Source organism: Stegostoma tigrinum, chromosome 43 (assembly GCF_030684315.1).
Source record: "Stegostoma tigrinum isolate sSteTig4 chromosome 43, sSteTig4.hap1, whole genome shotgun sequence".
Classification (NCBI taxonomy): Eukaryota; Metazoa; Chordata; class Chondrichthyes; order Orectolobiformes; family Stegostomatidae; genus Stegostoma; species Stegostoma tigrinum.
Window position 1 is genome coordinate 8537582 of NC_081396.1, and position 26553 is coordinate 8564134.

Below are 26553 nucleotides of genomic sequence, written 5' to 3' on the forward strand. Positions count from 1 at the left end.
GACATGAGGATCAAGTCCATTGCTCTGCCTTCATCAATCTTCTTTGACACTTCAAAAAAACTCAATCAAGTTAGAGAAATACGAATTTCCACACACAAAGCCATGTTGACTAACTCTCATCAGCCCTTGCCTTTCCAAGTACATTTCGATTCTCAAAATCACATCCAACACTTACCGATCACTGATGTCAGGCTCACCAGTCTATAGTTCCCTGGCTTTTCCTTACCACCTTTCTTTAATAATGGCTCCACGTTAGCCAACCTCCAGTCTTCTGGCATTTCACCCGTGGCTATTGATGATACTAATATCTCAACAAGGGGCCCAGAATCACGTCCCTAGCTTCCCACAGAGTCCTGGGATATACCCAATCAGGTCCAGGAATTTGTACACCTTTATGCATTTGAAGACCTCCAGCACCACCACCTTTGTAATATGGACACTTTTCAAGGTATCACTGTTTATTTCTGCAAGTCCTTCAGCTTCCATATCCTTCTCTCCAGTAAACACTGCCACAAAATACTCAATTTGTATCACCCACTGTGGTTCCACACATAAGCGTCCTTGCCGATTTTTAAGGGGACCTATTCTCTTCCTAGTTACTCTTTATTCTTAAAGTATTTATAGGATCCCTTATTTGCCAAAGCTATCTCATGTCCCCTTTTTATCCTCCTGATTTCCCTCTTGAGTATACACCTTTGGCTCTTATTCCCCTTGAGGGATTCACTTGATCTTAGCTGTCTATACCTGCTACTTGCTTCCTTCTTGACCAGAGCTCAATTTCTCTCATTATTCAGTATTCCCTGCACCTACCAGCCTTGCCTTTCACACTAATCGGAACATACTGCCTGTGGATTCTCGTTAGGTCATTTTTGTGGGTCTCCCATTTGCCAACCACCCCTTTACCTGCGAATAGCCTCCCCCAATCAGCTTTTGAAAGTTCTTGCCTAATACTGTCAAAATTGGCTTTACTCCAATTTAGAACTTTAACTTTTAGATCAGGTCTTTCCTTTTCCAGAACCATTTAAAGACTGATAGGATTATGATCACTGGCCCCAAACTGCTCCCCCACTGACACCTCAGTCACCTGCCCTGCCTTATTTTCCAAGAGTAGATCAAATTTTGCATCTTTTCTAGTCGGTACATCCACGTACTGAATTAGAAAATTACACACTCAACTAATTCCTCCCCATCCAAGCCCTTAACACTATGGCAGTCCCAAAATTTGGAAAGTTAAAATCTCCTGCCATTATCATCCTATTATTCTTATTGATATCTGAGATCTCCTTACAAATTTGCTTTTCAGTTTTCTGCTGACTTTTGGGGGCCTATAGTACGATCCCAATAAGGTGATCATCCCTTTCTTTTTTCTCCCCTAGATAACTTCAGTGGATGTAGTCCCAGGAACACCCTTCCTAAGTACAGTTGTAATGTTATCTTAACAGTAAATGCAACTCTGCCTCCTCTCTTACCCATCCTTTCTTTCCTTCCATTAGCATCTAAAGCCTGGAATATTAAGCTGCCAGTCCTGCCCTTCCATGAGCAATGTTCCTGTAATAGCTATGATATCCCAGACCCATATTCGCAACCATGCCCTGAGTTCATCTCCCTTACCTGTTAGGCCTTTTGCATTGAAATATTTGAAGTTTGTTATCAGTTTTACCTCATTCTCAGCCTTGTTCCTGCCTGCCTTGATCCTTTGACCTACTCTTATTCTCAACTATACTAGCCTCAGACTAATCTCTTTCCCACCACCTTTTTGCATCCCAGACCCCCTTCTGCTTACTAATTTAAAGTCTCCTGAGCAGTCCTAGCAAATTTCTCTGGATATGAGTACAGAAGTCTCACTGCAACCGTACAAGGTGCTGGTGTGAACACTACTGGAGCACTGTGAGCAGTTAATGGCACCTTATTTAAGGAAAGACATTATTTCATTGGAGATGTTCAGAAAAGCTTCACTAAGATGATCCCTCGGTATGAAAGGTATTAATTCAAATTTAGAATGAGAGGTGATTTCATTGAAGCATATAGGGTAAATGCTGAGAGGATGCTTCCTCCTCATGGGGGAGTCGAAGAACCAAAGGTATAGCCTCAGGGTAAATGAGCACCAATTAACGACTGAGATAAGGAGAAATTGCATATCTTGGAGAGTAGTGAGTCTTTGCAAGTCCTTTCCACATAGAGCTGTGGGGTAGAATATTTGTGATCAGAGATAATGGGAACTGCGAATGCTGGAGAATCCAAGATAACAAAGTGTAGAGCTGGATGAACACAGCAGGCCAAGCAGCATCTCAGGAGCATAAAAGCTGACGTTTCGGGCCTAGACCCTTCATCAGAATATTTGTGTATATTTAAGGCTGACATAGATTCTTGAGCAGTAGGTGAACCAATGGTTATGGGGAAAGGGCAGAAAAGTGGACGTGAGAAATATCAGATCCAGCCATCATCCTATTGAATGACAGAGTAGGATTGAGGGGCTGAACTGCCTAATCCTGTCCTATTTCTGTGATCATTGCGATGTATCATGCAATGAATTGAGGTGGCACAGTGGCTCAGTGGTTAGTGCTGCTGCCTCACAGTGCCAGGGACCCAGGTTCAATTCCACTGCCAGGGGACTTTCTGTGTGAAGTTTGCATGTTCTCCCCGTGTCTGGGTGGGTTTGCTCTGGGTGGTTCTAGGTTCCTCCCACAGTTCAAAGATGTGTCGGCTAAGTGGATTGGCCATGCTAGATTGCCCATAGTGTTCAGGGATGTGGAGCTGAGGGGGAATGGGTCAGTGTGGACTTGTTGGGCCGAAGGGCCTGTTGCTACAGTGCAGGGATTCTATGATCATTCCAGTCTCTTGTTGCACTGAATGAGTTACCTTCAATTTAGCCCCGCCTCCCGTACTCCCAATTGGTTCTGCAACACCGTCCTCTTTACCTATTGGCCTGGAGATGCCGTCAATCATTTCTGACCCGGGAAGGTGTATGCGTGGAACCTGCCCGGGGAGACGGTGTACAGCGCATGCGCGGCCGTCATTCGTCAATGACTGGTTTCTCTAATCCACAAAGGGTGAGATTCAGGCGGGTCGGTGGGAGCGGCGGTCCGGGCTGCGGGTGGGCGGAGAGGTTTCGAGAGCACTTTGTGTCAGTCGGAAACTCCGAATAAGAAACATCCCGGTCGCACTAAATGGAAATACGCCTCCAGGTTTCCTTCCGTTATCGTCCCCGGGCTGAAGGCCGCCATCTTTATTAGGGTCACTAGGCAGCAGAGTACGTGCGCAGCCGTCATCTTTGTAGGGGGCAACGTTTGGCATGTCTAGTTGGAACCAGCTACCCATTATTCAAAAGGGAGACAACTTGTCCATCAGGCTGTATTAGCCTTCACACCCTGTGTCTTGATTGATGAGGCAGAGCTGTGGCTTAGAAGTAAAGTGAAGGAATGAAATCCTGTTTTCTGGATTCTACTACCTGATGGGACGTACTGTCCCAGATGTCCAAAGAGCTGTGACTCTGTCCAGTCACATGAAGACCCAGGGCAGAAACTCACCATCCTGAGCAGGCTTCATCTTTGAAACGAGAACTAGCCATGACGAGGAACATTGTGCAGCAGAGAACATGTGTAGTCATGCAGGGACAGGGGGAGCGGATATTATTGAATATCTTGGAGTGATGGTGTTAGAATTTGCAAACTTCTTTTACAGTGTATTACAAGATGATTACCAATCAAGAAACTGAAACCAGACATTGCATCAAAATCTGACAGAATCGCTCAGTTAGTCAGGATATTATCGGCCTTTGGGTGTAAAGAATTGGTTTGTATCACTTACTGCATAAGTTGCTTCTTTGTATTTCCTTTGCGTCTCTTTCTGAAAATCTTACATTACGTCAATAATCAGAAACTGTTAGATACTTCTAGCTGGAAGGGAAGTCATTTGACTCATTGTGTCCATCAGATTTTACTACACTAATCCCATTTTCTGGTTCTTGGACCGTAGTTCTGGAGGTTATTGCAACGTAGTGAATATCTAAATATACCTAAGTTCAGGGAATTGAGTTCCAGATTCCCGTACCCTCCAAGTGAAGAAATTTGTTTTCCAATTCTTTCTTAGCTTTTGTAACTCTTACCTCTAATTCTCCTCCAGGCTGCAGAGGTCAGTTACCATTTGTGGAACCTTGAAGCATTGCACTCATGCACAGCCGTGCCAACTAAAGAGAACATTTACTTGAATCTATGTGCCCTGGTTACTGACCCCTCTACGAATTTTTGAAAATGTCTCCCTGTGATCTTCATAACTTTATATACTACTATCAGGACACCTCTTGCCCCTTTCTATTCCATAGTATAGTAGCACTCAGCCTATCCAGTCTTTCCTTATAGCTCAGCCCCTCCAGCCAGGCAGACCCTGGTATTTCCAATCAGCTGATGGCAATAGCTTTATTAATCTTACAGAAACCTGTGATAAAAGTGTGCATTTTTACCAAATCTCACTTCTTTGCTCCAGAGAGAATAACCGCACTTTCATGAACTCAGAACACAATGACAATATTTCACTATCAACCACTCTGTAAATCTCCTCTACCCCCTCTCAGGGACCATCTCATCTTTCACAATGTGTTGTGATCTCTGGTTTGCACACACCCAGGGTGCTGTGTTTTTCTTTGTTTGATGTCATCTCACAGCGACTTTACACAGTGACATCTCCCACTCCCTGGGAATTTCCTCAACTGTTAAGATTTTCCTCTGACTCCAGTTCTTTTGATACTTTCCAGCTGCAGGCTCCCAACAGGAGTTTTTCAAATTGAAAACAGTGAATTTGCTCAAGTTGAGTACTTTTGCTCATTCAGTCGACAATTTTAAGCTTTTACTGCTGTGCTCCATTTTCTGTGAGAAGTTCCACTGGGGACAGTGTGACTTGTTTATTGAGGATTAATTCCATAACAATCCAATTCTCAGTTTCATCTCTGCCTGCTCTGATCAACTGTCTGCCATTGTTGAACTGCCTTTGTCTCTTATAATGCATGCATTTAAGCTTTGATAAGCATTTCATTTATACTTCTATGTTCATTGTCGGTATGTTGTGAGCAAGGCTGAACGAAGCTTCAGAGGGATATAAGGTTAAATGCGTGGGCAAGGATGTGGCAAATGAGGGGCAATGTTTTACACAGGGAATAGTTTGTGTGTGGAATGAACTTCCAGAGGAAGTGGTGGATGTGGGTACAGTTACAACATTTAAAAAAGAAAGTTAATAAGAAATGTTTGGAGAGATATGGGCCAAACGTAGGAAAGTGGACAGCACAGTGCCTCAGCACTGCTGTCTCACAGCACCATGGACCCGGGTTCGATTCCAAATTCGTGCAACTCTCTGTGCGGACTTTACACGTTCTACTCCCGTGTCTGTGTGGATTTGCTCCGGCTTCCTCCCGGTGTCCAAAGAGGTGCAGGTTAGGGAGCTTGTCCACGTTAATTGCCCACAGCATGTAGGGATGTATAGGTTGGGTGGATTAGCCATGGGAATGCAGGATTACAGGGATAGGGAAAGTCGGGTTGGGTCTGGGGGGAGTGCTTTACAGTGTAGACTTGATGGGCTGAATGGCCTGCTTCCACGCTGTAGGAATTCTATGAAGTGGGGCTGATTTTGTTTGGGATTATGTTTGGCGTGGACTAGTTCGACCAAATGACTCTGTGACTTCATAAATGGAGTACAATGTGGAAAAATGTCAAATTGCTCTTTTTGGTAGGAAGAACAAAACAAAAGTATATTATTTAAATAATGAGAGATTGCAATGCTTAGTACTGAGTACCTGCTGCATCTAAAGAAGAAGGGGGTGAGGTTGTTAAATGAAAAAAATCCCCGATTCACCTTATAAGTAACAAGTAACAATTTATTTATTTAATGCTAACAGTGAACAAATTAACAGAACTACTAACAAACTGAACAATTTCGCCAACTCCTAACTATTCTCTAAGTAAGCAAAATTCTGCTGGGATGCCACTCCAATAAACACAAGTCCCACTGATATAACCTGAGTAGTTAAAAAGGAAAGATAAATTAAAACTTACTCTCTCACAGTCCACATGGACGGTGACTTCCAAAATACTCTACCTTCTCCACTGTCTGCCTAGTCATAAAGACTGTTCTTCTGCTGATTCTGCTGTCAGGGATGTTTTCTCTGTGAAGATTCTTAGCTAGAGGTGCCGTTGTGGTACCTTTTATGGATAGAGGTGCTTTCTTAGTGATCTTAGCAAGTTCTTGTGAGGGCTAGGTGCTCATTTCTCAGATAACGGTTCACTCTCACTTCAGTGTTCAAAACCCACTCCTTGGATGACATACCAATTTTTTTACAATAGCATTGGTCCAGAGTTGTCAAAACCGCCAGATTTAAATTCAGAGATAGTATGAACTGCAGATGCTGGAGAATCTGAGATGACAAGGTGTAGACCTGGATGAACACAGCAGGCCAAGCAGCATCAGAGGAGGACACCAGCTTTCCTGCTCCTCCGATGCTGCTTGGCCTGCTGTGTTTATCCAGCTCTACACCTTGTTATCTCAGATTTAAATTCAATTGGCTTTCAGTTGCTCAGTGCTTGGGTTAAATTAATTGGCTGATTCCTGCTCATTGCCAAAACATCAAAACAAGCCCAATGTTTACAATCACACAGCCAGTTGAGACATGTTTCCATTTTAGAACTGGCTGCTCATCTTCAGCTACATACAGACGCATTTTTTTAGTATAAATCTCTTAGGCATGGCAAAGCACTTTATCTCTTAAAGGGACCACACACAGTTCTCCCTTATCATTTTCTACAAACAACTTCTAGCTTCCTGCCGTCCAGTTCACTATGACTCTACATAACTTTGTAACAGCATGAATCACAATAGGTTCATATGCAGTTCGTTAGGGGAAACTAAAAGACTGATATCACTTATTGCGGGGAATTCAAAACTAAAAGAGGAAGGATATGCTTCTGATATACAGCATACCAGAGTACTATGCACGGCACTGGTATTCTCATTTAAAGGAGGCTGTAAAGAAGTATGAGGCAGTTCGGAGAAGATTTGCTAGATTAGCTGGATAAGAAAATGTTGGACAGGGTAGGTTTATACATGCTGGAGTTTATAACAGTAAGAGGTCACTTGATTGAAGTGTATAGGGTGCTGAGCGGCCTTGTCAGTGTAGATGCGGGGAGGGTATTTTCTGCTAGTGGGATCACAGTGCAAATAACTTGGGTGGCCCTTTCAAAACAGAGATTAGGTGAAGTTATTTTCTCTCTGAGAGCCATGGGCCCCCCTGAAAAAGTGATGGAAGGAGAGTCCGTAAGTATTTTTAAGGCAGGGCTGGATAGATTCTTGTGGAGCAAGGTGGTGACGGTTTATCAGAGGTTGTAAGCAAAGTGGCCAAAACCTTATTGAAGGATAGAGCAGGCTGGACGGGCTGAGTGGCCTACTCGGTTGCGTTTTCAGCTGACTGTGTCTCAAATAGGTCTGCACCACTGCTCCTCTTGTGCTAACAATGTGCTGCTATCTTAGCAGTTTCATCTTCGCTCAATACCTTCCATAGTCAGCAGCTGGTTCTAATATGCTTTGGTGCACTTCTCTTCCCTTTCTGTGCTTATTTTAACTGTCAAATTCTGCACCACTTCAGTTCCCCCATAATTCATTCTGTGCAGCCTGAAACACTTGACTCTATTCCCCTCCCCATGATGCTGCCAGACGTGCCGGGTATTTCAGCGTTTTCTCTTTTTAGTTCAGATTTACAACCGCTGTAATATTTTGCTGTTATTTCATTGTGGGCATCACACACAGCACCCAGCCTAGAAACACAGGCAGACCACCTCAGAATCAGTTGTATTGGGCTTGGTGCTGGTGACAGAGCTTGATCCCTGACTCCAATGTGGGTCCTTTTCTTAGTGAGTCACAGAAGAATTGAGTGATTACAGTACAGAATGAGGCTGTTTAGCCCGTCGGGTCTGTGCTGGCTCTGTGTCAGAGTAAGTCAGCTCGCCGCATTCCCCTTGTCTTTTCACAATTAAGACTAGCAGATGTTGCCGATCACTGGTCGTCTGCAGAAGATGATATTTGACCTTCTTGAACCACTGCAGTACAGATAGTGAAGGTGCTGTTAGCATGCTGTTGTGTTATTTAACCAGCGATGATGCAGGAGAGCCGTTTATGTCCAAGCCATCAACAATTTGTAGTTATGTAGCGCCTTTCACATCATTATCTATTCAAAGGTGTCTCATAGGAGTGTTAGAGTGGTAACAAAGGTTGACACTGAGCCTCGTCAAATGATCTGAGGTCAGATGAGCAAAGAAAGTGAGGACGAGGGGCAGAGAGGTTTTGAGAGGAAATTCCAGCAGTCATGCGAAGGCAACTTAATTACATTGCCAGAGGTGGAACAATTAGAATTAAACAGGGAGAGCTAAAGGGGACATAGATTTCAGAGTTTGGTGAGGCTGGGAGGAGATTGCAGAGATAGGATAGGTGATGAGGCTGGGAGGAGGTTGTGAGGCTAGTGAAGGTGACAGAGAAAGGGAGGCCACTGACCCAGGAGGAAATGATGGAAATTGAGAGGCTGAAGGAGATTACGGAGGTAGGAAGCAACAGAACCAGCGTGGGATTTGACCAGCCTGATTCGGTCTCAGACAGCTGCGAGGGAAAGGGATGGAGTAGTTGGTGAGGAGTTGGCGTTTGCAGCAGGGACTGAAGGCAACGGTGACGTTTAAATTGAGGAAACGTCTGCTGATCCAGTACTGGATGTCAGACAATTTAGGAAGGGGTGTAACTTGGAGGGGATAATGTGCACCTCCCACCCTTGTTCTTTTTGTGGTAGAGGCTGAGAGTGCTTGGGAAATTCGATCAGAGTTCTGGTCAGTTTGGAGAGGAATACGACCCCTCTTCATCATGACCTGGCCCTCCCTTTTTTCCCTTTACTTTCAAAACAGGTCAAAAATTCTTTGGTAGGTTCAGACTAGATGGCAGGTTCCCTTTCCTGAGGTGCACCGGAGGCTTCACAAATTATTTTTTAAAAAATCAGAATCTCTATACTGTGGGAACAGGCCATTCAGCCCATCGAATGCACACCCTCCGAACAGCAGCCCACCCAGAACCATTCCCCTATCCCTGGAACACTGCATTTCCCAGGGCTAAACCACCTCAGCTGCACATCCTAAGACACTATGGGGAAATTTAGCACGGTCAGTCCACTCTAACCTGCACATCTTTGGACTGTGGGAGGAAACCCACGCAGCCACAGGGTCGGGGGGGGGGGCGCGGTTACACGGGGAGATTGTGCAAACTCCACACAGACAGTCGCCCGAGGGTGGGAGAAAAACCAGGTCCCTGGCACTGTGAGGCAGCAGAGCTAACCACTGAGCCACGGTGCCAGGTGTATTCAGATCGATTACGCATGCTGAGCTTCCTCCCTCACTTCTCCTCTCTGCTTCAACCCGAATTTAGAGAGGGCTTGAAACTGGAACTGAAATATGACATCAGGTCCGACGGAAGACTTGCCCGGCACATCATAAGCTCAAGTCGTGATTGGGATTTTGGACATGGAGCGGAATGGCACCAGTCACATCTGCTGTATGTGCGGACGAGGCTTCAGCAAAACAAACCACCAGTGGATTCACACCGGCGAGAGGCCGTTCTCCTGCTTGGTGTGCAGGAAAGGGCATTCGCAGGGTCAGCCTGGCTGCTGATGCACCGGCGCGTTCACGCTCGGGGGGGAGCGACGGTTCATTCAGCTGCGTGACAGGTAGCAAGGAATTCCTGAGCTGCTCCACCCTGCTGCACTGCCCAGCGAGTTCACCGTTAACTCCAGAAGCTGGATTTCACGGTTTAAATCGAACCCAGGACTGAACCTTTCTGGGGAACGGTCGCTGGAGCTGAAACGTTAACTCTGATTCCTTTTTTGTCCTCTTTCTTCACAGATGCTGCCTGACCTGTTGAGCTTTTCCGGCAACTTTGTTCCTGCCCAATTTATACCTGTAAATATTCAAATAACTTTTAAGAAATTGATAAATACAAAGTGTGTCGAGTCTTTTTAATATCTCCAACAAAAATTAGTTCCATGTGAAGGACTCTGTCTCTCTCTCTCTCTCGCTCTCTCTCTCTCTCGCTCTCTCTCTCTCTCGCTCTCTCTCTCTCTCTCTCTCTCTCGCTCTCTCTCGCTCTCTCTCGCTCTCTCTCGCTCTCTCTCGCTCTCTCTCGCTCTCTCTCGCTCTCTCTCGCTCTCGCTCTCTCTCGCTCTCTCGCTCTCTCGCTCTCTCTCTCTCTCTCTCGCTCTCTCTCTCCTGTCTCCTCTGTCCTTAGAACACACAATACAGGCCCTTCGACCCACGATGTTGTGCCGAACTTTTACCCCAAACCTAAGGCCTATCTAACCTCTACCCCCTACCTTATACTATCATCCCTGTGCCTATCTAATAGCCGCTTAAATGCCCCTAATGAGGGCAACTCCACTACCCTCTCCGGCAAAGCATTGCACGCCCCCTACACCCTCTGAGTAAAGAACCTACCTCTGATGTCTCCCCTATATCTACCTCCACTCACTTTGAAACTATGCCCATTCGTAATAGCTACCTCCACCCTAGGAAAAAGTCTCTGCTGTCCACTCTATCTATACCTCTTAGCATATTGTACATCTCTATCAAGTCACCTCTCATCCTTTGTTATCCTCAAGAGAAAAGCCCAAGCTCTCTCAACCTTTCTTAGTAAGAACCTTCCCTCCATTCCTGGCAACATCCTGATAAATCTCCTCTGCACCTTTCTCAATGCTCCCACATCTTTCCTGTAATGAGGCGACCAGAACTGGACACAATATTCCAGATGTGGCCGAACCAAGATTTTGTATCGCTGGAGCATAACGTCATGGCTCTTGAAATCAGTCCCTCTATTAGTGAAAGCTAACATGCCATATGCCTTCTTAACAACTCTATCCACCTGGGTGGCAGCTCTCAGGGAACTGTGGACATGAACCCCAAGATCCCTCTGCTCCTCCACACTGCCATGAATCTTTCCGTTAACCCTATATTCTGCTTGCAGATTTGTCCTTCCAAAATGAATCACCTCACATTTTTCAGGCCACTTCTCAGCCCAGCTCTGCATCCTGTCAATGCCCCTTTGTAACCTAGAACAGCCCTCCGCACTGTCCACGCTCCTGCACTCCCAACAACATGTAAGAGAAACTTCTTTTGTCACTCGAATTGAAGCAATTTGATCATCTGCCTCAGCTGCTTCCTTATAATCAAACTACAGAGACTGGGCAGCATTCAGGGCTGGATAACCAGCAAGAAAAGTTATTGAACCATTCATTTTATTCTCAATCTGCACACAGGAACATTAAGTATTCACTACCACAGAAAGCGGTCGAGCCTGAAACATCGTATGTGATTGTGAGAAGGAATTGGTTATCGCACTTGGAGTGAAAAGGGTATCAAAATTTACGGGGAGAATTTCAAGAATAGGAGGCATTTTTCTTAAGGTGAGGGGAGAGAGATTTTCGAAAAGGCATGAGCTTTGCATGTTGAATTAACTTCCTGAGGAACTGTTGGTTGCAGGTGCAAATACAATGTTTAAAAGACATTTGGATAAGGACATGGATCGGCAGTGGTTGGAGGGATATGGGCCTGGAGCTGGCAGGTGGGACTAGTTTAGTTTGGGATTAGGGTTGGCATGGAGTGGTTGGACTGAAGGGTCTGTTTCCATGCTGTATGGCTCTGTTGAATTTGCCAGTCAATCAGGATCATAATGGATCGCAGAGCCTGCTCAATGGGCTGTATTCCTGCTTGTGTTTTCTCTGACACTATACCTGAACCCTGAGAGAGTAGAAGACAGTGAAAGCTGGGAGCGGAGAAAGGAAATGATCTGATGTGCTTGGATTTCAGCCAATGGGAGAAGAAGTCATAGCGTGGGATGGATTTGCAGCTTGGAAGAACAAAGGAGAAAATTTATATTTCAAGAGCTGTCAATTCTTTACTCAGTGACGAGTTTTGTAAACCCATTAAACAGATATTAGAAGAGGAGAGGCAAATCAGACTTCGTGTCAAGATCTGAAAGGTCACTCAATTCATCAGAAGCTCAGTATCATTGACCCGCGAATGTAGGAGAAATGTTTGTCTTCTGTGCGTTAAACAACAGTTTAAGGGAAACCATTGAGGCAAACACATATACATCCAATTGAGTTTGGATGTAATGGTGTCTGAAAAATCATCGCACCATTCAAAGCAGGGAATTGTCCACACATTTTGAGTGCAAACAAGGCTAGTAATCACACAGTACACGGGGAGCCTTTTGGCCCATTAAGTCTGCACTGATAATAACCCACTCTATTTACACGTCCTCCCTGTGTCTGCCTGAGTTTCCTCCGGGGGCTTTGGTTTCTCCCACAATCCAAAAATATGCAGGTTAAGTGGGTTGGCCATGCTAACTCACCCCATAGTGTCCAGGGATGTGTGGGCTCGGTGGATTAGCCTTAGGAAGTGCAAGGCTGCAGGGATGGGGTGGGTCTGGATGGGATGCTCTTCAGAGGGTTGGTGAGGACTCATTGAACCAAACAGCCTGCTTCCACACACTGTAGGGGCTTCTATAAAATCTACACTAGTCTCACTCCACAGCATTTGGCCCATAGCTTTGAATGTTATGACCTTTTGAAGGGCTCACTGAAGTACTTTTTGAAGCTGGTGCAGTTTCCCACCTCCCAGGCAGTATATTGCAGACCCCTACTGCTGTAGAACATGGAACAATGCAGAACAGGAACAGGTCCTCCAACCCACAATGTTTCTGCTGACCCTGATGCCATGCTAAACTAATCCCATCTGCCTGCATGTGGTCCTTATCTCTCTGTTTCCTGTCTGTTCAACTGTCCGTCTAAATGCCTCTTAAAAATTGCTGTCTTATCTTCTTCACCCTCTGGGTGAAAAATACTTTCCTCAAATTCCTTCTAAACATCCTGTCTTTCACCTTAAAATGATGCCCCCCCCCTTTGTTTTTGACCTGCGACTGAGGGGAACAGATGCTTTCTTTCCACTGTCTACTAGCCTCGTAATCTTAAACACCTCAGTCTGGTCTCCTTTCAGCTTTCTCTGCTCTAAAGAAATACCAAGTTTTTCCAGCCTCTCTTCATAACCAAACTGCTCCATCCCAGGCAATATCCTGGTGAATTTCCTTTGCACCCCCTTCAGTGCACCTCATCCTTTCTGTAGTGCGGAGACTGGAACTGCACACAGCACTCTATCTGTGGCCTGACCAAAGTCCTGTACAGGCCCACCCTCCCTCCCCTTATGATCTATGCCATTGACAGATGAAGGCAAGTGTCCCGTTGCTTCAACTAACTGTAAAATCTCGAGGGACGACAACTGGAGCATAACATTTGCAATGTGAACACTGTAGTAAAGGATTCACTCATTCATCCTGGCAGCAAATCCGTTGGTATATCCTGAATGGGGAGAAGCCATTCCACAAGCAAGAAGGGAATTTGGTCTTTGGGCCGTTCTTCTCAGTCGAACGTTCACATACTGAGGAGAAACTATAAAGATGCGCAAACTGAAAACAAAGTTTCAGGTCTATGTCCATGCTCGCTGAACACCAATGAATTCGACCGAAAGCAACAAATGCTAGAGATCACAGTGGGTCAGACAGCATCCATGGACAGCGAGCAAGCTAACGTTTCAAGTCTAGATGACTCAAAACTCGAAACATTAGCTTGCTCTCTCTGCATGGATGCTGTCTGACCCGCTGTGATCTTCCAGCATTTGTTATTTCCAGTACAGATTCCAGCCTCTGCAGCGATTTGCTCCTACCGATGGATTCAAGCAGTGGGATGGGGGAGACGGAAACCATTTATTGCTTCATTTATTCAATACGTTACTTGCCTTCCTGTCATGCCACCGTTTTCACTCTGGTTTTTCTGGGTGAGAACAACTGGAGTTCATAGTCCAAACCAATACCAATGAATTTGGCAGTAAAGAGGATGAGGTCCTGAAAGGCGATTACAGGGAGCTCAAAAGGAAACAGAAAACCAGGACATCCACAGCAGTAAGTTTAGGATTACTACCAGTCCCACGTGCTGGTAAGCACAGCGCTGCTGTAGAAGAGGGAGGGCATGGGATTTCTGAAGCACTGGGGCTTCTTCTGGGGATTTGCTAGTGCTGTTGGGGAGGGCTTAATTTAGATCAGCATAGACATGAAAGGTTAAGAGGGAGTTATGACTCAGGGGAAACAAAACAAGTGAAAGGAAGTAGAAGTGTAGAAAACAAATAACCTAGACAGACAAAATAAAGGCAGGGATTAAAAAGGAAAATAATGGCAAGCAGACTGAAATAAAGGCACTCTATCTGAATGGACAAAACACTTGCAAAAATGTTGATGGATTGAATGCACAAGTTGAGAGAAGGGAAGTGAATTAATTGCCATCAGAGATGTGGATACACAGTAACAGAAATAGCCAAGCGTGTTCTACATTTAATTGGGGTTGGGCGCAAAGCTAAAGAAGCTGCAGCAACACTTAAAGATAGTGGAATCAAGGGTTATGGGGATGAGGCAGGAACAGGACACTGATTGTGGATGATCAGCCATGCTCATAATGAATGGTGGTGCTGGCTCGAAGGGCTGAATGGCCTACTCCAGCACCTATTGTCTATAACACTCCTGACAAGGGATGGTATAAGTACATTAGTGAAAGTGCATCGTATTCAAAGGCTCGAGATGTGAAACCAGTTGGTGTTGATCTAAGATAAAAGAAAGGGAGGTGACCATTGATTAGAGTTGTTTATAAAACACTAAACTGTAATACTGAAGTTGATGTTAGAGATGCAAATAACGTGGGTAACACAGTAATCACTCTGATTTTCTTTTGGATCACATAAACCAAGACAGCACCAGTGCTGAGGAGGAGGAATTCCTGAATTGGAGATTGAGTTTCCAGAATCATACATTGAGAAGAAAACCAGACTACTTTGTCAAAAAACCTAACTGAAGTACATCGTTCCAGGTCATTATCACTCACCTAAATTTCTTAATTTAATCTCCATGGCCTGCAGAAATGTTAGAATTCAGACAAGGATATAATTAAGCTGGCTGGTGACTCAAGAACCAGGGACATAATTTCAGGGTAATGAGTAAGCAAGTTATGACCGAGGTGGGGAGGAATTTCTTCACTCAAAGGGCAGTGAAGCTGTGGAATTCTTTTCCTCAGATGGTTATAGAATCTCAGTCATTGAGCAAGACAAAGGCAAAAATTGATAGGTTTCTGGAACTAATGTTTGCAGTCTGGCTGCAACTCGACAGGGGTGCAGAAGAGATTCACCAGGACATTGCCTGGGTTGGTGTATTTTGGCTATAAAGAGAGGCTGGATAAGATTAGGTTATTTTCTTAGAGCAGGCAAAACTGATGAGGGGACCTGACTGAGGTGTATAAGGTTATGAGAGACATGGGCAGGGTGGATGGTAAAAGTGAAAGGCTGGATGTTTAGAGGGAATTCCAGGCGTTTTACTTTTCCGCCCAGAGGTTGGTGGGAATCTAGGACACACTGCCTGGGAGTGCACTTGGATTAGCATCTGAAATGTCATAACTTCATAACAATGAAGGCGACGGGCCAAGTGCTGGAAAGTGGGATTAGCGTAGATCAGTCAGTGCTGAATCAAAGGGCCTTCTGTGTTTATGACCTGATGACTAATGAGATTAAGGGATGTGGACATAACGTTGTAAAGTGGCATTAGACAGGTGATCAGCCATGATCCAGAATGGCTGGATCAGCTTGCTTGGCTGAATGGCCTACTCCTGCTGTTAATTGTTAAAATTGTTAACCATGAATTTTACCCTCAATTGAAGAACTCTCACTTGGAAATAACTTACAATTAAGCTGTGAACGTTTATTTCAATTGCAAAATGATCTTTGCTGAAAAATCTATACATCCGAAAGGTTCCACTGATTAACATCTCTAATTACAAAGTGAATGTTACAAAGAAAAGCCAGGACACTGCTTCAATCTAAAGTGACAATCAGTTGTGTAAAAGGCGATACTGTGCAAATAAACACAGGATCAGCTGATGTGAAGAAATTGTCACCACAGACATCCCTGTGTGCTTTATGATGGGATTGAGAGGTTCTACCCTCACCAAAGCTGCCTCCCTGAAACAATCAGAAAGTGACGTTCTCACTGACAGAAGTAAAGAGATGTCCCCACTGGGTAAAATGTGACTGAGTCGTGGTCCTGGGGTGTAGTAACACAGGGAAATGTGCACTGAACCCACACTGAAGGATATGGCCATGACAGGCTCAGCCTCTCGACAACAAGAGTATATTATTTTGACAGCAGAATGAGTTATTATAAATCAAGTCGTCAACAAATAGTCAGGAGACTGACTTTAGGACGATTGGGATAGAATTCCACACAGTCATTGGGAGTAACAATAAAATAGCTAGATATAGAATCTGGTTTTAGAAAATATCCACTAGGTGGATGCAGGTGAACAGAGAGCTGGACGAATTTGATGACACAGTGGGGATGGTGGAGCTGGAGGAGCACAGCAGGCCAGGCAGCATCAGAGGGGCAGGAAAGTTGACACTTAGGGTCGGGACCTTTTGATCCAAAACGTCATCTTTGCTGCTCCTATAATGCTACCTGACCTGCTGTGCTCCTCCAGCTCCACACAGTGTCATCTCTGACTCCAGCATCAGCTGTTCTTACTATCCAAGTGAGTTGTAACCCAATGGAGAAATTTGAATGTCTTTACATTGACTTTTGTTTGAACTGTGTGCCTCTATGATGTGATAATGACTTAAAACTGAGTGATGGGATCTGCAAGTGAGAATGAGGCATTAAAGTTAATAGTATCACATTTTACTGGAGAATGTTTTGACATATATTCTTGGAGCCAGTTGCTGATTCTGATCATCCTAGTGGCTTTAGGCAGTTGTATGACAGTTCCAAACCCTGGACATCAGCATCTCCATAATCCAGGACCTCTAATCCATACTGAGGGAACTGTCACCTCTAATCACAAGAATCATGTCTGCCAGATCCAGAATCAGTAAACTATTTCAAGCAGCCAGCCCAGGGAACCTGTCCCCAGTTCATTTGCCAATTTTGGGACCAATAAACCACTCTCGAGTATTCCAGGTTGTACATCTTTTCTGCCTAGGCAGTTTATGTATCATATCAAAAATGCTACTTTTCAAATAAATGCATTAAAATCATCTTTGATTTGACTTCTTTATTGGAATTGTGACTCCCAGACAAAAATTTGAGACTTGTCCATGAGTAACTGAAGCACTGAAATAATCTCGGGTGACAATGCGATGTTGGTTCTGAATCAGTGGCTGCATTTTCATCTGAGACAGGAGGTTATGGGTTCAAATCCAAATCTAGAAACTGGAGCATTAAACCCAGGTTGATATTCTACTCAAAACTGAGTGAGTCTAAGGTCCCATTTTCCAGACAAAACCTTCGACCAGGGCCTCCACCTGCCCTCTCAGTTGTCTGTAGAAACATGCACAATATTATTCTGATGAAGAGGGTGTGCCCTCTGATGAGCTGCTCAATACGTACTCCTCGACAAACATCAGTAGAGAGAGAATTTGAGTCGAAGTCACATTTCACTTTGGCAGAACTTGCTGTGCACAGTAATGACCAGTATATTTCCTATATTCCAACAGCTACTCCATTTGAAAAAGAATCCCATTGGCTCTGGAACTCCTCCAGACATCGTGAAGTTGATACATAAATCCAAGATTGCCATCAATAAAAGGAGAAAAGCCAACAAAAGGAAAATAGTGACAGGACATAAATCAGTCTCTTATTTGGTAGAATAATTGCATGAATAGGAAAAGTTTGCAAGGATATGGGCCAAATGCAGGCAGATGTGACTAGTTTGACAACATGGACCGCGTGGGCTGCTTGGCCCAAAGTGTCTGTTTCCTTGCTGTATGACTCTATAAATCAAAGACTCAAAAGCTTTGTTTTTTTAATTCATTCATGTCAGTGTCGCTGGCTGGCTCAGCTGATTTGTTTCACCTGCTGAGTATTCAACTCCAGTCCACTTCATAGACTCCGGATAGTGTGGAAACAGGCCAGTCAGCCCAACAAGTCCACACCGCCCTCCGAAAAGCATCCTACCCAACCCAGTCCCCTACCCCTGCATTTCCCACGTCTAACCCACTTGAACATCCCTGGGCACTACGGGCAATTTAGCATGGCCGATCCATCTACCCTGCACATCCTTGGACTGTGGGAGGAAACCGGAGCAACCGGAGGAAACCCACGCAGACACGGGGAGAGTGTGCAAACCCCACACAGACAGTCGCCCGAGGCTGGAATCGAACCCAGGTCAGGCAGCAGTGCTAACCACTGAGATGGCGTGCCGCCCCATTGAAAAGGAGTAGTTTGGAAGCATAAAAGAATTGCAAATTGCACTGGTGCCAGGTAGGAGTCAAACCTACAAATGTGATCTGTGGTCAGGAGCGTTTTGCACTGCACCACTGGCCCTGCCTTAGAGGTTATTTGCACTTTGTTTAAACAAACTTTAATTGTTAATCCTTCAGGAGATTCACAGCAGCAAGGTCAAGTCCCTGCAGTTACGTACAAACCTGCTGGTGGAGCTGCAGTAATGACAAATGAGTAAAATCCTGCCCACACACAGCAGCAAGGAAACGGCTTCTACACAGTGTGAATTTGCTGGTGTTTCAGCAGACCACTGCTACTTTTAAAGCTCTCCTCACAGTCACAGCACCTAAAAGGCCTCAGATCAGAGTGAACACGTTGGTGACTCTGAAGGTTGGATGACTGAGTGAATCTCTTTCCACATTCCGAGCAGATGAAAGGTTTCTCCCCGGTATGAACTAGCTGGTGTTTAGTGAGGTGAGACGATCGTCTGAACCCAGAACCACAGTCAGAGCATCTGAACGGTCTCTCATCAGTGTGGACACGTTGATGGGACATCAGTTCCCCAGAACTTTTGTAACACTTCTCGCAATGTGGGCATTTAAAGGGTCTCTCACCCGTGTGAACTCGCTGATGTATTAGCAGGTGGGATGAGTGAGTGAATCGCATTCCGCACTCAGAGCACTTGAAGGGTCTCTCATCAGTGTGAACAGGTTGATGGCGCAACAGTTGCTGGGAACTTTTGTAACACTTCCCACATGCTAGGCATTTGAAAGGCTTCTCATCAGAGTGGACACGTTGGTGTGAAGCAAGGTGGGTTTGCTGAGTGAATCCTTTCCCACACTCAGAGCAGGTGAACGGTCTCACTCCAGTGTGAATGCGCTGGTGTCTCAGCAAGACGGCTAACTGAGCGAATCCCTTTTCACACACAGAACAACTGAACGGTCTCTCGCCCGTATGACTACGCCGATGTATCTCCAGCTCAGATGGGATTTTGAATCGCTTCCCACAGTCCTCACATTTCCACGGTTTCTCCATGGTGGGGGTGTCCTTGTGTTTCTCCATGCTTGACAATCAGCTAAAGCATTAGCCGTGCGCAGTACAGACATACAGTTTCTCCCTGTTGTGAACAGTGGCACGTTAATGCTCTTCCAGTGCACTGAAATATTCTCACCAAAGAATGCGTGTGTGTGTTGTATTTTCTCAGTCACACTGATGTTCTTCCACTGACCTTTCTCCACACATTTAAAGGATGATAACGCTCATGTCTCAACAAAACAAGAGACTGTGGTGCACCTGACGTTTGGTTTCAGCTTGTCAGCAAATTCTCCCCTTCTAGCAGGCAGGAAAGTGTACACAATTTATAACTGTAAGCACAGGACTTAAGTTCACAACAGACACCTGTGCTCTGTGCAAATCAGTTTCTCTTCTCTTGATCCTCCAAAACAGGAAATCTCTTACTCCGCGCACTCTGGCTGGCTCTTGCCCTGAAATCGAAATCCATCGCACCATCTTTTTCTGAAGAAGGGTCTAGGCCTAAAACGTCAGCTTTCCTGCTCCTCTGATGCTGCTCGGCCTGCTGTGTTCACCTTGATATCTCAGATGCTCCAGAATCTGCAGTTCCTACTATCTCTGCACCATCTCCACGGTTTGCTTCCACCAGTCCCAAGCTCCTATACTAGTTGGTGTCAATTCTCCCGCACCTTGTGTGCAGAACAATACATTTTTGACCATAAAGACGTAGAGAAGCCGAAAAAGCAGCTGCCGTTCGGGGTTTGGGGGGTCTTTATAAAACCTCCCTGAGCAACACTAACTACCATCTGCTTCTGCACTAGCCCGGCCGCTTGTCTCTGGTCTCAGCGCATGCTCCAGGTCACGGGCTACCGCTGGTGATTGACGGTAGCACTGGACCAATAGGAGAAGTGGGCGGGCCGACTTTCTGCGCGGGTCTTGTGGTTTTTCAACCAATTGAAAAGACAGTGGGCGGGGTGGATATGTGACACGTGATATCCGTCGTTTGTGTCCCGCCATCCCTTTCCCAAAGAGGATGCTGTAGCTGTCTGCAGGAGGTAAAGGAGACGTTAAAAGGGGAGGAACAGCGGAGAGAATATCACCCGGTTTGGGCTGGGATGTTTTCTGAATCTCAGATGTTGGCCCCCAGAACCGAAATAGAAACCCTCAGTTCCGTGTTTGCTGTGAACGGGGAAACGGCTGCAGGCCTCAGGCGGTGGTAGGGCCGGGGTGCCGGCGCCATTTTTATTGGGGGCAAGATTTTGCGTGACACATGCAGGCACTGCCATCTTTGTAGGGGGCAAGGAGTCGGCAATTTTTGTGCAGCTTTCCATTGAAGGGGTTTCGGAAAGGAGAATTTACACACAGCGAGCTCACATCAAGAGAAGTGATTGTTTCTTATGAGTTTCTGTCCTTGGTTGTTGGTGATGAACTTATACATTTATTTTACAGACTGTTTACAAGAGCGAAAAATTTGTAGCAAACCAAACGTCTGATCAAAATCTGACAATCGTTTATCAGGACCTAGATATTGTCGGCCTTTTGAGTGTAAGTCACAGAGGATTACAGCATAGGGGGGTTGGGCGGGGACAGACCATTTGGCTCACTATGTCCGCGCCGACTATCAATTTCTATGCGTTCGAATCGTGTTTTACAGCAGTTAGCTGCTGATAGCCTTGTATGATATGACATTTCATCGAACGACTCTCGGGGGCTCTACCACCCTCTTAGGCATTAAATTCCAAGCGCACACCACTCTCTGGGTTATAAAGAAAACATCAAATCCCCCTCTAAACTTCTGTACTTTGCCTTAAAATAGTGTCTCTGGTTACTGACTCCTATACAAAGGAGATAAAACTTTCCCTACGTACCCTATCCATGCTCCTCATAATTTTGTATTAGGTCCCCATTTCATCTTCTCTGTTCTAAGGAAAACAAACTCATCCTACGTAGTCCATCTTCACTGGTGAATTGCTCCAGTCCAGGCAACACCCTGGTGAATCTCCTGTGCTCTCTCCAGTACCTCAGCTATGGCCTAATTATGTTACATGCATCATAACTTCCTTCCTATTCTAGTCAGTGCTTTGACTAACAAGGGACATGTGCTTTCTTATTGACCTTATCTGCCTGTCCTACTGCCTTCAGTCAGTGGACCTAAAAGCTAAGTTACTTCTGGTGTCTGTAATTCCTAATGTCTGACCATTCAGTGTGTACTCCCTTGCCTTGATAGTCCTCCCATCACCTCTCTCTTTTTAGGATTAAATTCAATTTGCTGCTGTTAAGCCTGTTTGTGGTCTAAGGGTTTGCTCCTCGCTATTTACCACACCACTAATTTTAATTTTCCAAGCAAACTTACTGATTATACCTTCCAAATTCATGTCTTGATCATTGACGTATATTACAAACAATAAAGGATCCAACCCTGTGGTATGCTGTTAAACACAGGCTTCCAGTCACAAAAACATGTTTCAACTATCACTCTATGCCTGTTGTCATTAAGCCAATTTTGGATTCAATTTAATAAATTGCTCTGAATCCCATGGGCTTTTAGTTTGTTAACCTGTCTGTCATATGAGACTTTTGTCAGAAGCTTCCAGGTCATGATCACTTGCCTAAATTTATTAGTTTAGTCTCAACTTGGCCTGCAGAAATGTTGCCCAAGATCTTGTATCTGTCCTGTAATCCTTTTACAATCAGCTGACAAAAACAACTTGTACACATCCTACTTGTATCGATCGTAAACATCTCCATCAAATATCCTGTCAATCTCCTCTGTTGCAAAGAGAACAATCTCAATTTCTTCAAACTCTGGACTCCTCAGGGCCCATTTGCCATCTACGAGTCATAAGTCAGGAGTGCAATGGAATAGCTCCCCGCTTGCTGGATGAGTGCAGCCCCAACAACACTCAAGAAGATTGATACTATCCAAGACAAAGCAACCTTCCTGATTGGCACCACATCCATTACCTTTGTTATTCACTCCCCTCACCACGATGCACAGTGCCAGCAGTGTGTACCGTTTACAAGATACACTGTAACAACTCGCCCGAGCAGTTCTGACAGAATTCTAAAGGTTCTCAACTCTTGTAGAACAAAAATGAAAACCCAAGTTCCAACACCTAGAGGATAAGGCCACAAATGTATTGAAACATGACCATCCAAGCTACACCGATTCTGACGACAGTGGTTACCCTAAAGCACAAGGACTGCAGTTGCTCTCTGCAGAGAAACTACATCCATTTCAGTTAGCACTTTTGTGAGTAACATCTTCAAAACACTCCAAACATTTTCTAAATGTGATTTCCCCTCTGAAATCCAGTCAAATCATTAGAGAATCCTTAAGTGTGGAAGGAGGCCATTTGGCTCAAGTCCACTCCAACTGTCTGAAGAGCAACCCAACCCCTATCATGCCCCTGTAATCCTGCATTTCCCATGGCTAACCCACCTAGCTTGCACACCCCTGGATGTGTTGGAGCCATTTAGTGTGGCCAAACCACCTAACATGCACATCTTTGGATTGTAGGAGGAAACCAGAGTACCCAGAGGGAATCCATGCAGACATGGAGAGAATGTGCAAACTCCACACAGACAGTCACCTGAGGGTGGAATTGAACCCAGGTCCCTGCTGCTGTGAGGCAACAGTGCTATCCATTGAGCCACAGTGCTTCCCCAAATGATCACCCTAGTGTCTATTTATCACCTCCTGCTTTAAAACAGATTCTGTTGTGTTCTCCGTGACCATGGTAAGGCTAACAGGTCCATAATTCCATGTTTTCTGCCTTGCCATCTTAAATATTGGTGTGACATTTTCTACTAATCAATCTGCAGGAATTATTCCAGATCTATGAAATTTTGGAAAATAATCAGCAATACATCAATTATCTCTGTAGCAACATCCTTCAACACCCAGGGATGTAGAATATCAGATTCTGGGGATTTATCAATGTTCACCCCATTCATTTATCTAGTACAATATTCTTACTACTACAAATTTTCCTCAGTTCCTCATTCTTCCTCGCCACTTGAATCTCTAATCCTTGAAGATTTCTGGTATCTTCCTCAGTGAAACCAGACATAAAATTATCCTTTAGCTGCACTGCCACTCCCCATTTTAAATTCTGCCAACTCTGCCAGTAATGGACTGACATTTGTTTTAGCGTTTTGTTTTTCATACTTTTGAAGGCTTTACAGTCTTTTTTTTAAACTTTTTGCAAGATTGGATTCATGTTCTATTCTCCCTTGTCAGTTTTTTCTTGGTCCTCCCTTACTGTGTTTGAAACATCTCCCAATCCTCAGGTTTACTGCTGTTTCTGGTAACTTTATAGGCCTTTCTTTTAATGTATACAATTCTGAATTTCCATTATCAGCCTCAATTGACTGCCCTTCTTAATTTTTGTACCTTGAAGGAATGTACAGTTGCTGCACAGTTTATAGTAGTTTTTTATAAACAAATGCATTGCCTATGTAAAGTTATGCCTTTTAATGTGCGTTTCCAATCAGCCCAGCTAATTTATCATTTGCCTTGTACAAACGTAACTCCTTACTTCACATTGTATTTCAAAGCTAGGTGGTTCAGTGTAAAATTCTGTAATATCATGGTCATGTCTTTCTAGCTGCAGGCTCCTATAGGAGATTCTCAAATGGAAAGTAGTGGAATTGTTTCAAAATTGGTAAATTTTAAACATTCATCTGCAATTTAGCACATGCAGTGCTGTGTTCTCTTATCTGTGAGAGGTTCCACGGCTTCGGGGCTGGTGCGATTCCTTTTTGGATCTGAATCAACGTCCATTGCCTCAATGCCATTGTGTACTCTTGTGTTTTCCACTGCTGCCCGTTCTCCTTCCCACAGGGTCTTTCAGTCAGGAATTGTCTTTCCTCTGCCATAGACTGTTTCCCTTCTGCTTTTCATCAGAAATCGATGGTTAAATTCTGCACCATTTGTATTCCCCCCCCGCCCATTCATTCTGCACATCCTGAAACATTAATTCTGTTTCTCTCTCCACGGACACTGCCTGACCTGCTGAGTTATTCCAGCCTTTGCTGGATTTTTTTTTTATTTCAGACTTTCCCAGCGGCAGCAGTATTTTGCTATTGTTGCGGGCCTGGCTCTTGGAATCGAGTCTAGAAACGTAGATGGACCAATTCAGAGCCAGCTTCTATCAGCTCAGACATTGGTTACAGATTTTGACATCTGGCCTCCAGTGCAGTGCCTTTCTTTTTCGATCCGTTTGTAGAGCTTGTGGCATCGGCAGTTGAAAGAACAGGCACCAGTGGTGGAGTGATTAAGGTCCCCAGTGCTCGAGAGGCTGGAAGTGTGGAGTCGCTTTAGATGCTTGTGAAGTTGTAGGAGATTACACTGATCAGAGGACTCCTCGAGGGACTTGAAAATAGCTACATCTTAAATAAGAGCCTTTGTAGATTAATGAGCACAGGAGTTATGTTGAACAAGACTTGGTGCGAGCAGAGTTTTGGATTTCCTTGAGATTACAAGGAAGTTGAATGTGAAGGTTGGCTGAGTGTGTTCTAGTCATACAGGAGGGAAACTGACCCTTTGGTCCAAATCGTCTATAGTGACCAGAAATCCTGAATTAATCTGGTCCCATTTACCGGGATTTGGCCCATAGCCCTCCAAACCCTTCCTATTCATGCACCTATCTAGATTAGGGTAGTTAAGTCTCGAGGTAACAAAAGAGATAGATGAGAGTTACAGCAGCAGATGAGCTGATACTACGTGGAATTGGGTTACTGAGGTGGAAATAGACAGTCTTGGTGATAATGGGGAGATGTGGTTGGAAGTTCATCTCGGGGTGAAATATTTCACACCGTGGCTGTGAATAGTCTGGTTGAGCCCCATACAGCTACCCAGGACAGGGATGGAGTCAATGGCAAGGGAGTAGAATTTGTAGTGGGGACTCGAGACAGGGGCTTCAGTTTTCCTCATATTTAAATGGAGGAGACTTCTGCTTATTCTGAACAGGATGTCACACAGTTAGGACAGTGTGTGACTTAGAGGTGATGGTGGTCAAGTATACCTGGTATCCTCGTGATTGAGACTGCAGAGATTCTGTCAAACTTAAGGTTCAGCTGAAAATACATAAATCCTCTCCTTCAATCCATGTGGTCCCCAAACCCACTGTCCCTCCTTCTGTGTTTCTCTGTGCTTATTTTTCTCCTCCCATAGAGGCCACATCTTTATGTAAACCCAAACAGAGTGGCAGGTTCTCTTTCCTCGTGGACATTACTGAACTAATTGGGTTTTTTGACAATTCAGCAACTTTTATCACTTCTACCGGCTGCCTGCTAGATTACGCTGTTCATGCTGCTCAATTTCACACTTGCCTTTGTGTTTTTGTTGCTTCTCCCTCACAGCCATTTTTTTTCTTCTGTTTTGTTTTCACAGGTTAATAGACGGAGATATTTTTGCACTCGGGGAAACTGCAACCAAGCATCGCACCAGGATCTGACAAAGTTGCGCAAATTATCATAACCTCAATATTGTCGGATTTTGAACATGGAAGGAAAGAGCACGGCTCACAGCGAAGAGAAACTGTATATGTGTTCTGTGTGTGGACAAGAGTTCAGCCGATCATCTGACTTGTTGGGACATAATTGCACCCATGGGAAGGACAAGAGCTGGACATGTGGGGACTGTGGGAAGGGATTCAATTACCCATCTCAGCTGGAAGCTCACCGTCGTTGTCACACTGGGGAGAAACCATTCACCTGCTCCAAATGCGAGAAGGGTTTTACTGCCTTATCAACCCTAGTGATACACCAACGTGTTCACACTGGGGAGAAACCTTTCAAATGTCTAGTCTGTGGGAAGTGCTACAAGCGTTCTGGGGAATTGATGGCTCATCAACGTGATCACACAGATGAGAGACCTTTTAAATGTACACACTGTGGGAAATGCTATAAAACATCTGGGGAACTGATGTCCCACCAACGTGTTCACACTGATGAGAAACCATTCAGGTGTTCTCACTGCGGGACTGGGTTCAAGAGATCATATGAGCTCACTGTGCACCAGCGCGTTCACACAGGCGAGAGGCCATTCATCTGCTCAAAGTGTGAAAAGAGATTCACTTGTTCGTCCAACCTGCTGAAACACCAGCGACTTCACACAGGGGAGAGGCCTTTCACCTGTCCCGACTGTGGGAAGGGGTTCACTCAGTTATC

At 44.8% G+C, this 26553-nt stretch overlaps 1 protein-coding gene and 1 long non-coding RNA gene across 2 annotated transcripts; one reads left to right on the forward strand and one right to left on the reverse strand.

The window, feature by feature from the left end:
- The first annotated feature begins 2992 nt into the window (after positions 1-2992).
- Positions 2993-10030, forward strand: LOC125449084 (uncharacterized). The gene is made up of 3 exons (XR_007246812.2): positions 2993-3050; positions 3682-3792; positions 9439-10030. It is a non-coding gene; the product is annotated as an uncharacterized LOC125449084 (long non-coding RNA).
- Positions 10031-16532: 6502 nt separating this feature from the next.
- LOC125449076 (gastrula zinc finger protein XlCGF71.1-like) lies at positions 16533-20204 on the reverse strand. Its single transcript, XM_048524695.2, has one exon. It carries the CDS (start codon positions 19426-19428, stop codon positions 18640-18642), a length of 789 nt encoding a protein of 262 aa, XP_048380652.1. The 5' UTR covers positions 19429-20204; the 3' UTR covers positions 16533-18639.
- Positions 20205-26553: the final 6349 nt, after the last annotated feature.